General features: G+C 42.4%; 1 protein-coding gene across 20 annotated transcripts in view; it reads left to right on the plus strand.

Moving 5' to 3' along the window:
* Positions 1 to 12,069, plus strand: part of foxp1.S (forkhead box P1 S homeolog) — a 629,350-nt gene that overhangs the window by 524,170 nt on the left and 93,111 nt on the right. For 16 of the 20 annotated variants that reach the window (XM_018259715.2, XM_018259719.2, XM_018259717.2 and 13 more), the window contains 2 exons: positions 639 to 776; positions 4,505 to 4,594. In XM_018259715.2, the coding sequence (XP_018115204.1) occupies positions 639 to 776; positions 4,505 to 4,594 (228 nt within the window). 20 annotated transcript variants of the gene reach the window in all.

Below are 12,069 nucleotides of genomic sequence, written 5' to 3' on the forward strand. Positions count from 1 at the left end.
AAACAATTGTCTGGGAGAAATAAAAAAAATAAAAAAATAACAAGGGCTTTTTTTGTTGTATTTGATGAGCTATTTTTATCACATTATTTTTTTATTCCCATTCAACGAGGGGGGGGGGGGATCTCCCCGACCCTCCAACCCGACGGCTCCCCGGCGCTTGCAAATGAAACACAAGTGGCGTGATTATTTTTGAATAGGCAAATGACATTGTTGGAAAGGCGCCGCCGTCATTAGGTAGCCGCTCGGATACAATTTGTGTAACCTTGGCCGAGGCGACGCTGTCATTTTTAATGTCAGAGCTTTATCTGAACAAGACATCATCCGTGTTCTCCTTACAGAGATGCTGGAAACGCGTTAGCTCTGTGCAACACACACACACAAAATGAAATGCTATCGGGTTCATCGGCGTAGCTGTTTGTCATGGAAATGTCATGGGAAGCGACTTTAATGGGATCTCGCACAATGCGGAGCAATTGGGAACATCTGTAGGCTCTAGGTGGGGCTGCCGGAGGAACGTGACGGCACAGACACAAGGAATAGATTTGGGCCAGCGGCTGATGATGATGTAGGGGCTGATGGTGGGTTTGGGTTTGAAGTTGCCACTCCACCAACACTCAATATCTCTCTTTTTCTTGCAGGTTCCCGTCTCAGTGGCTATGATGACACCTCAAGTGATCACTCCGCAGCAAATGCAACAAATCCTTCAGCAGCAAGTGCTCACACCCCAGCAACTGCAGGTCCTGCTCCAGCAACAGCAGGCACTAATGCTACAGCAGGTAACGTGCTCCCCCCACCCTGTCCAAATCCACTCTTGTACACTTGTTGCTTCATTTGCCTTTGCTCAGCTTTCTGAAAGGAGTTGTTCACCTTCAAACACTTTTTTTCAGTTCATTTGGTTTCCGATAGATCACCAGAAATAAAGACTTTTTCCAATTACTTTCTATTTTCTGTGTGCGATCGGTTTTCTAAGACTGAAGTGTAAAGTTTCATTTTTCACCTTCTAAAGCAGCTCTGGGAGGGGGGGTCGCCGACTCTTTAACTTTTCTAAATTATTATTATTAACTAGGAATGCACCGAATACAGGATTTGGTTCGGGACTCTGCCCTTTTCAGCAGGATTCAGGTTCGGCTGAATCCTTCTGCCAGGCCTAACCGAATCCTAATCATGCAAATTAGGGGGTGGGGAGGGAAACCACATGACACTTTGTCACAAAAAAGAAGTAAAAAATTTGTCCTCTTCCCACCCCTAGGAATGCACCGAATCCAGGATTCGGTTCGGGATTCAGCCAGGATTTCAGCAGGATTCAGGTTCGGCCGAATCCTTCTGCCAGGCCCAACCGAACCCAAATTTGCATATGCAAATTAGGGGCGGGAGGGAAATCGTGTGACTTTTTGTCACAAAGATGGAAGTAAAAAATGTTTTCCTCTTCCCACCCCTAATTTGCATAGCAAATTAGGATTCGGTTCAGTATTCGCCCGAATCTTTTTGCGCATCCCTAATTATTATTATTATTATTATTATTAACCTGTATTTATAAAGTGCCAACATATTTTGCAGCACTGTAAAGTAAATGTGTTTATTAGGTATGCACCAAATCCACTATTTTGGATTCGGCTGAACCCCCGAATCCTTCGCGAAGGATTCGGCCGAATACCGAACGCATATGCAAATTTGGGGTGGGAAGAGGAAAACATGTTTTACTTCCTTGTTTTGTGACAAAAAGTCACGCAATTTCCCTCCCCGTCCCTAATTTGCATATGCAAATTCGGATTCTGTTTGCAGAAGGATTTGTCCGAATCTGAATACTGCTGAAAAAGCCCGAATCCTGGCCGAATCCCGAACGAATCCTAGATTTGGTGCATTTCTACTTAATAATAATAATAATAATAATTTAGAAAAGTTAAAGAGTCGGCACCCCCCCTTCCAGAGCTGCTTTAGAAGGTTTTCAGAGAGAAAGTGCAAGAAGTGACTACAAGTTTAAGTAGTTTAAGTACAGGTATGGGATCATGTTACCCAGAATGCTCTGGACCTGGGGTTTTCTGGGTAAGGGATCTTCCTGTAATTTGGATCTTCATACCTTAAGTCTACATGAAAACATTTAAATATTAAATAAACGCAACAGGATTGTTTTGCCTCCAATTAGGATTAATTATATCTTAGTTGGGATCAAGTTCAAGTATTTTGTTACTACCGAGGATTCTTTGATTTTAAAAGAGTCTAGGGAAGATGGCCTTGACATCACTTGAAGCTTCATGGACAACGGGTTTCCGGATAACAGATCCCACACCTGTAATTGATTTTTCAAGCCAAAATACAGACATTTTATTTTTAAGATACTGTCCCTAAATTGGCATTGAGTAATAAATCCAACAGAAAACTATTCTCTGAGCGATGTGTTTATAAATAAACAAAACTTTAAATATTACCGTAATTTTACTTAGAGTGATCCATTGAGCACTATTGCAATTTAATGTTTATTTTCTGTTTTAAATCATTTCTGGGATATTGGCATTTTTACACTGTAAATATCAGGCTTTCAGCTCAGCAGCTTTCTTCAAGGGTCGGCAAACTCTCTGTGCACTTCCCAAATGTACTGAACTTCTGGGCTTGCTGACTCTCAGTGGAGCGAAAGCCTGGTATTAGCAGTCTAAAACTGCATTCTAAGGCTCATGTCGGCCTCTGCAGGTCACAGCACTGAGCAATCAAATGGGGGACAGCGCAACTCCGCTTCCAAAATGTTAAACGTGTTTTTGACGCCTGACCACCCTTTGTGCTCTATTTTCAGTCCAGGGCCCCTTTTGAGTTATAAACATATACTAATAACAGCCCTGAGCTTGTCCCATTCTTTCTACACTACTAACTTCTTAACAGGAAGAAGTAGGTGCTGCCATATGATTGCCAGTAAGGAAAAATAAAGACTAAGCAATCTATCCTTATCCTCCCAGCATTATATTCCATAACCCTCCATGTTGTAGTCGGCAATTATTTTAAAGGAGAAGGAAAGCTACCAAGGCAGTTTATTGCCAATAGATAAGACACAATAGTAAAAGCTATACCACTATTTATTCTGTAGAATACTTTACCATACCTGAGTAAACAGCTCTAGAAGCTCTCTCTATTTGTTTAGGATAGCAGCTGCCATATTAGCTTGGTGTGACATCACTTCCTGCCTGAGTCTCTCCCTGCTCACTTATAGCTCTAAGCTCAGATTACAGCAGGGAGGGGAGGAGAAAGGGAGAGGAGCAAACTGAGCATGCTCAAGCCCTAGCCCTGGTGGTTTATGCTGAAAACAGGAAGTCTGATACAGAAGCCCATGAGTACACAATAGAAGGAAAGAAATGTGGTGTTTCTTTTGACAGAGGACTCAGAGCAGCATTATTTTGAGGGTTTACTGGTGTATTTATATAGACCTTTCTGATAAAGCTGACTTAATTTTAGCCTTTCCATCTCCTTTAAGGGCTGTGAGCCATAGGAGCTTGTGATTGCTACAATTAACCCAATTGCATGGAAATGTCACCCTGCAAATGTTTGCACCAGTGACTGCCATAGAATCCAATGGGGTAATTTCTGCCGATTTGCCCCTGTGCAATAGGGCTACTTACAAACGGACCAATCAAAACAGCGGAAACCTCTCCCTGTACAAATCCCTAATGTGCCGGAGCAAAAATCAAACTGAACTTGAAATTATTCTCCTTTGCGGCCTGAGTGACAATTCCTTTTTCTCTGCCAGTCCTTGTAAGTACAGTCCAAAGCTCGGCAGTATGGCAGCGCTACCTACGCTCCTCACGCTGGAGATCTTTGATGGTATCGCTGTCTCTGTAGACCTGGGGATCCTTTGATATGTCTGTGCCTATAGCGCTGTGATGTCTTTAATTGATCACAACTGGAGGCTAATTAGTGGTGTCAGTACGGCATTTACTCTGCTTCAAACCCTCGCAATATTATTAGTATTATTATTATTAGTAGTATTATTATTATTGTTAGTATTATTATTATTATTAGTATTATTATTATTATTAGTAGTAGTATTATTATTTAGGAGACCCCAGTTCCAGTGCCCCGAAAAGCCCAGTGAGATGATAGTGTCTCACTTTCCTCCTGGTTGATAATGGAGCCGAGGGACAGATAAAGTGATCGGCACAGAACAGCGCTAAATGGGCCCCATAAAGGGATACGTGTGAATGACAAAAGAGATTTTCCCCGGCTCCACGATCAAGGGCAACTTGTCTTTGTAGTTGCAAACAAAGGTCAGCGCTCGCCTTACTTTAATTTGTGCGTGCGGAAAGCGGCATCTTTCCCATCGGTACATTTTTGGAGATTACTTTTCAAACGGCAACGCCAGGAATAGGCTGCTCCTGCCTGAATTTGTTGTCAAGTTGCAGACGAAAAGGTCACAAAAAAAAAAAATGCTATTTTTCAAATCGTACTTTTGTGTATTACACCAAAAAAAAAAAAAAGCTGTGATTTCCTTGGAACGCTAACCATTGTTTCCTTTGCCTCTCAGCAGCAGCTTCAGGAGTTCTATAAGAAACAGCAGGAACAGTTGCAGCTTCAGCTGTTACAGCAACAACATGCAGGAAAGCAGCCGAAAGAGGTAACGGAAATACAGAACCCCTGTCCCTTTAAACCCAGGCCTTTCCCAAATATCCTTCCTTATTTGTCTTTATCTGTTTTATATATATATATATATATGGCCTATGTATCCTATATATCAGTGATCCCCAACCAGTAGCTCGTGAGTAACATGTTGCTCACCAACCCCTTGGATGTTGCTCTCAGTGTCCTCAAACCAGGTGCTTATTTTTTAATTCCAGGCTTGGAAGTTACTTTTAATTGCATAAAAACTAAGTATAGTGCCAAGTAGAGCCTCTCGTAGGCTGCCAGTCTAAATAGGTGCTACCAAATAGCCAATCACAGCCCTTATTTGGCACCCCAGTGAACTTTTTTATGCTTGTGTTGCTCCCCAAATCTTTTTACATTTGAATGTGGCTCATGGGTAAAAAAGGTTGGGGACCCCTGCTACATATCCTTTGGCAAAGTTATGTTCTGCATCCATTGGAATTATATGGAGCAAGTGGCTTCATGTCTGCATAGAAGTGTTGGTATATTTGTATATTATGCCTGTGTGGTAGCTGCCATGTTGCTTGCTCTGATTCCATGTTGAATGGCCAATGTGAGCAATATGGCAGCTCTACTATTTTTTCATGAATTGAACTATGCACACAAGCAGTGGTTAAGACAAAGGAAGACAGGGTGCCGATTTGTAAGGCACTCCTTGGGGACCTCAAATTTTGTTCGGGAGCCTTTGAAGGCACCCAAGCAAGGTAATTGTTACGTGTAAGGCCAGCTTTAGACTTTTACTGGCTTGGCCAGTGAAATACAGGCCCGGGTGGCAACTCTACCTTGAATAGTACAAGTAATGGAATTTCCGTAGTGGTGTTGGAGTTGCCGCAAGGAACCATTGAGACAGTAGACAAGATGGCACCCCAGTACTGCTAATGAAAACTTCCAGCATCTATGAGGCTTTTAAAGAAGGTTGACACCTGCCATCAGTAAGAGTTTAATGACTGGGGTCCCTGGGGGTGCTTTACCTATCAGCACCCACACCATTAAATAACATGTCTATGTTGTCTGTATATTACATTATGTTGTTGCTCAGCCCAGCAGAGTTTCTGTTATACAGCAATTCCCTCTAATGCTGGAGCTTGCAATCTAATCTCCCGATCACAGTCGCACACACTTGCGCTGGTTTCATCAGGAACCAATTAACCTGTATGTTTTCAGCGTGTGGTGGGGGATTGCGGGGGGGGGGACCCACACAGTCACGGGGAGAACATACACACCCTTGGGATTTAATTAGGGATACGATGGCTGCCCATTTGTATTAATTACCATGAGCGGGAACTGCCATTTTGCTTGCCTCAACCAAGGTATCAGCACCTCTAGTGAACACCAAACAGGCCAGTTCAATCAGGAACCAATTAACCTGTATGTCTTCAGAGTGTGGTGGGGGAAATCCCACACAGTAGAGTCCTGCAGTGGGTCTGGTACCCGCAAAAAAAGCTGGTACTTGCGGAATGAGGGTTGGCTGTTCGTTTGCGGGTATAGATGCAGGGTCTGCGGGACGCGGGTCGGGTTGCGGGTCTCTTCCTGCTGCATCTCTCTCCTTGCAGCTTTCCCACCATTTGTCTCCTCTTTGATCCCAATGTTATTAATAGGGAAAAAAGATAAATATATAGGAAGGCCGGTATTTTTTCCCAGAACAGGTGGCAACCCTACTCTCATCTGACTTTAGCCACAGCTCTCTTATATCACACGACACGCTTCTGTCCCTCTCCCTCTCGGCTATCGACCACCTTTGATGATGTCACTTCCGGTTTGCAGCAACACCACTTCCGGTTTGATGGTGGTCGGCGGGTTGCGGATAAGGCAGTTGCGGGTCCGGGTTGGGTAGTGGTTCAAAGTGGGTAAATATGCAGGTCGGGTTAAGGGGTCGGGTCCGGCTCTTAGAAATTGGTTCTGCGCAGGACTCTACCACACTGTCATGGGGGAGAACATAGTTACACACGCTCTAACTCTGGATACATTTGCTGCCCATTTGTATTAATTACCATGAGCAGAAGCTGCCATTTTGCTTCGGCACCTCTAGTTTATTTTCAAAATTGATGCTGCTCAGAAAAACCAATGTAGGGTTATTATCATTATAATGACGATTAGGAGGGGGGCACCTTTTCTTACGTTCCCTGTGCTTGTTGGACTTGTTAGTACTTTCCACTTTCCACCCAGATTTTAGTGTTCCGGTCCATTCATCTCCCTGTGCAGGAGTGTGCTATACATTCTCTTCCCTTCCAACAATACAGTGTCATGGTGTTTGTGAGCTACTATAGCATTTCTGTGCAAAACTGAGTCTGCGAGGAGGAGGGGGGCGGCTTGTTGTATTGAGTCCGACGCATACATTACGCCTTTTTTTTATTATTACAAGTACTTCAGTCCTGTAGAAAAGGGAACAGATTAAAAAGTGTCTAAAATGTAAATCTAAAGGGCTAAGAGTAATTAAAATGGAAATGGCAGAGGGAGGGAATGCGTGTAATTGTGAGATATCACTGGGCAGAATGCTCTTAGCTTTGTTTTCTTGGCTCTTCGTCTAATTCAGTAGGGCTTACTCATCAGTAGCAATTCAATGTGCGTTAATGACTCCGGGATGCAGGCATCACTCTGGACAAAGAAATGATTATTGTGCGGTCAAAAGAAGTTCAAAGACAAGAAGGGAATTTCAGGTTTTTTTTCCCTTGGAGATCCACATTCAAGAGCATATAAATTAAGCCAAATGTTAAAAACCCGCAGTCTGAAAGCCCCGACTTCAAAGTCGCCCGACTCTCTAATTAATGAACTGCAAGCTTCAGTTTGGACAAGTCTTGGTTTTGATGCGCTCATAAATCAACATGACAGTTGCGTTTCGCAGCCTTAGACACTGCTTGTCATTGAGCTGCATCAGATGTAAACATAACAGGGGGAAAAGAAAAAAAAAAAGGGAAAAGGGGGGGCCCACGTGCGGGGAAGGAGGTGCAATTGATCAACAGAATTGGTAAAAACCAACTTTTGAAGCACATTATTCAGGATCACAGGAAATGGCTGTAACCTCAAGAGACTCCCCCCGTCTGCCGTTTTTTTCAATCTGATTTCTAACAGCCATCAAACGGGGGAATAAGAATTATAGAGCTGCTCCCCTGCGGCTCGTGGCCAATAGCCCCCTTTTGTTATTTTGTGCTCCTTTCTTCTCAAAGGAATCACAATTTCTCTTCTTTTAAGGATCTATATTAGGAGACAGGGAGAGAAAAAGAGACAGCGTCTTCCTCTCCGTCTCTCTTATTAGATTCCCGGGTGTGAAATATTTTTTTTTTATCTTGCTAGTTCTTATTAACCTCTTATTTGGTTGGACGGGCAATGTTTTTAATGCGGGGGGTGTTGGGGTACTGCTGTAGACAGAGAGAGGGATGATAACAAAACAAAAAGAACCTGTGCCAGGTAAAAATCACAATCAAACTGCTAAAAATGGCCTAACGAATTTCATGCCTATAGGGGCACTTACTGATAGGCCGTGAGAGCCTATGATTAAAGGGATACTGTCATGGGAAAACATGTTTTTTCCAAAACACAATTTTTTAATAGTTCTGCTCCGGCAGAATTCTGCACTGAAATCCATTTCTCAAAAGAGCAAACTGATTTTTTCATATTCAATTTCGTAATCTGACATGGGGCTAGACATATTGTCAATTTCCCAGCTGCCCCAAGTCATGTGACTTGTGCCTGCACTTTAAGATGGAATTACTTTCTGGCAGGCTGTTATTTCTCCTACTTAACGTAACACAGTCTCAGTGGGACTTGGCTTTTACTATTAAGTGTTGTTCTTAGGTCTACCAGGGAGCTGTTATCTTGTGTTAGGAAGCTGTTATCTCATGACCTTGTTCTGTTGTTAGCCTGCTGAGGGGGGGAGGGGTGATATCATTCCAAATTGCAGCACAGCAGTAAAAAGTGATTGAAGTTTATCAGAGCACAAGTCACATGACTGGGGCAGCTGGGAAATGGACAATATGTCTAGCCCCATGTCAGATTTCAAAATTGAATATAACAAATCTGTTTGCTCTTTTGAAAAATGGATTTCAGTGCAGAATTCTGCTGGAGCAGCGCTATTAACTGATGCGTTTTGAAAACAATTTATTTTTCCCATGACAGTATCCCTTTAAGTGCACCTATAGGCACAAAATGCGTTAGGCTGTTTTTTTTTACTATGTCCTAATAAATATTTTTGTATTTTTGATAATCTCGCCTATTTTTGGAGAGACTGCAAATGATTGTTGCATTTTCAGAGAGAGGGAAGATCCTTTCCAACAATGTACTTGGAAGGCTGCTGGGAGTTGTAGTTGCCCAAGCTTGTAGTTGCCCAAGCTGATTAGATCACCTTGTTAAAACAAATGCTCCCAGACTGCTTCTCTATAGAAGGATATTTGGAGGCATGCGTGCCCCCCCCCCCCAATTTGTGGGATAGATACACATCACTCTGCTGGGTTGTTTGTTGTTAGAAATTCAATATACAATCAGAGAGACATACAATGTGCAGTTTGGCCCAGATACACAGGAAAAGGAGCCCCTCCCGGTGGCAACACATTTATTCTCCGGGGAGCAAAGAACTAACCTTTTTTTGTATTATGTTGTTTCCTTTTCATCTGACTCAGTGTTAAAATAACCTCTGGTGTCATGTTTTTTTCATGTAAAAAAAAAAAACAAAAAAACCCTCGCCACAATTTCCAAAAATCACTGTACGCTGGAATGGGAACGGGCCCCTCGCATGGGGAACTAGCCGCTATTAATTAAGGCCATAATATATGCTGCCATTGTGCTGCTGCTACTGCTATGGAATCAGCTGTGAGATGCTCACGAGTTTAATAGACTGTGGATTCCCTATCCAGGCTGGAAACATCACTTTCGTTTAGTAGCCGCAATATCTTTTGTGGCAGTGAAAAAAACTTGCCCAGTGTTTTGGCTCTTTGAAGTTGCAGAAATAGCTTTTAAGATTTGGACATGGCCACAAATGATGGACATTGATGCAAGATTTATCTTGTAAACTGATGCCAGCTACTTCTTCTCCTTTAAAAGCGTTTAAAGGAAAACTAAAGGTTAACTAAAAGTAAGTAGAAATGTTGTACATTACCTTTTGGGCTTCTGTACCAGCCCAAGGCAACCACAGCCCTTTAGCAGTAAAGATCTGTGTCTCCAAAGATGCCCCAGTAGCTCCCCATCTTCTTTTCTGCTGATTCACTGCACATGCTCTGTGCTGCTGTCACTTACTGAGCTTAGGGACCCACTCACAATATACAGTCCACATAGAATAGAAATGTCACAATATAAGGCTGATTAGTAATTAATACAGATAATTACTACATGGCAGCACAGAAACCAGTGCAATTAGCATCAGAATTTATTAATCAGCAAACCTGTAGTATCAGTTTTTATAACAGGGGAAGCTCATTTTCTGCTGGATAATTAGTGACGAGCCCTAAGCTTAGCTTCTCAACAGCCAATCAGAGCCCACTGAGCATGTGAGTGTCACAGACACTTTCCAAGATGGTGACCCCCTGTGACAAGTTTGAAGTCCTGGATCATTGCTGCTATTGACAAGCTGAAACTTTAGCCTCGTGCAATAAGTTCACTATATAAAATATGCCATTTCTAGCCACATTCAATTTAAGGGTTTAGTTCTCCTTTAACTTGAAGGTTGCCATACTTGGAACGTAATGGCCAGACAGTTTGGTTGACCTTATAGTCCATCCTATTCACCTTTTCACACATGCCAATTTTAACAGACCCTTGGTTGATGTTCTTTGTAGCGCCTTGTTTCTGAAGGAGACAGGGAGAGAAAAAGAAACAGCGTCTTCCTCTCCGTCTCTCTTATTAGATTCCCGGCTGTGAAATATTTTTTTTTATCTTGCTAGTTCTTATTAACCTCTTATTTGGTTGGACGGGCAATGCTTTTAATGTGGGGGGACTAATAGGTTCTGCCTATTGTAGCTTGCATTGGGGAGATCTTGGCAGCATTTGGCTTGTGTTGGTGATGACCACCTAGTAAACACCATCCAGTTGTGGGACTTAGAGACCAACTGCAAAGTTGTAGTTGACTCTAACGTGTGTGAGAACAGTCATAAGTCTTCACCCTGCCCTGTGTTCAATCAGATCAGCATTCTCTTGCCTTCCTATAAGTGGAATGTGATGTGGCTTCCAGTCCAGATGAAGAATAATTCACTGTAGTCCTCATTGTACAATTAGATTTAAGGGGAATTCCACTCTTCTACCATTCACTTAGGTATGTGATACAGAATGGAATCTGCATTTGCACAAGCTCCAATGACTAATCCACTCCCACTCTATCTCTATCACAACAGCTCACAAAAGGCAATTATTTGTTTGCACCTATAAGGCCCACATACACGGGCCTATAAAAGCTGCCGACAGACTGAGTCGTCCCCGAAAGTCGGCCAGATGCCGATCGGGCAGGGTAAAAAATCCTGTTGGATCACGGCCCCATCTGTTTTGATGAATCGACCGCCTGTATGGCCTCAATTCTGATCTGATCGTTGGGTCCTAGAGACCAGCCCACGTCAATGTGGCATATCGGGGAGAGAACCACTAGTTTGGCGACATTGACCATTATTAAAGGGTGGTCTTTAGAACTGTAGCCACCATGAAAAAAATTAATTTTCCCCTAACATTTTACATCTTCTCTGCCTGGCTTAAAATCTTGGATCTCCTTTTCCTTTCCTTCAGTGTTCATATTACTTTATATTACAGGAATGTATAGATTAGAAAGTGAAAATGATGTTTGTACTGGTAGACTCCATTGCTAGGTCGCCTGAGACTTGCCTAAATGCAACATTACTTATCATAACTGCCTTCTAGCCTAATTAGAAGTCATGAAGATGCTTTAAAGATGACAGCAAGCTTTCCCAATAATGCATCATTTCCCTAGGAATCACAGTCTGGCTCACTTTCTGCAGAAGCCTGGCTTTTATTCAGCCACTGAACTGTATCACTGCTGGTTCATGCATGTCTGCTACTTGTTGGCCTTTTTTTTACTATTACTTTGTATCCGTCCGAAAAATTACCCTAATATAAATTTGTGAGAGTATAAAATTGGAATGTCCAGCAACTGCCATCTAACATTTATGAGGATTCTCAGACACCAGATCTTACCTCTTTCTGTTGACTTTTGTTTAAATCATTTATTATAGACTAAGGCTTTTAATTCAGGTTACATATGTCAAGATTAGTGTGATGCATAATTAGTGAGGAGATGGTATTGTTTTCTGTTTATTTGGATAGTTTAGAGTGACAGGAAAAAATTTGGGGGTGCTATACTGATATGTTTTCACATTCTTATCCCTCAAAGATGGGCTCAGTTGTAGTTAGTCGTGCATCTGTAAAAAAGGCGGCCATTCATGATGCCAGGAAAAACCCAAAAATGTCACAGAGGTGAATGGACATGACTCTTAAATTGTCTCAACTTTCTGTGTACCC

Source organism: Xenopus laevis, chromosome 4S, assembly GCF_017654675.1.
Source record: "Xenopus laevis strain J_2021 chromosome 4S, Xenopus_laevis_v10.1, whole genome shotgun sequence".
Lineage (NCBI taxonomy): Eukaryota > Metazoa > Chordata > Amphibia > Anura > Pipidae > Xenopus > Xenopus laevis.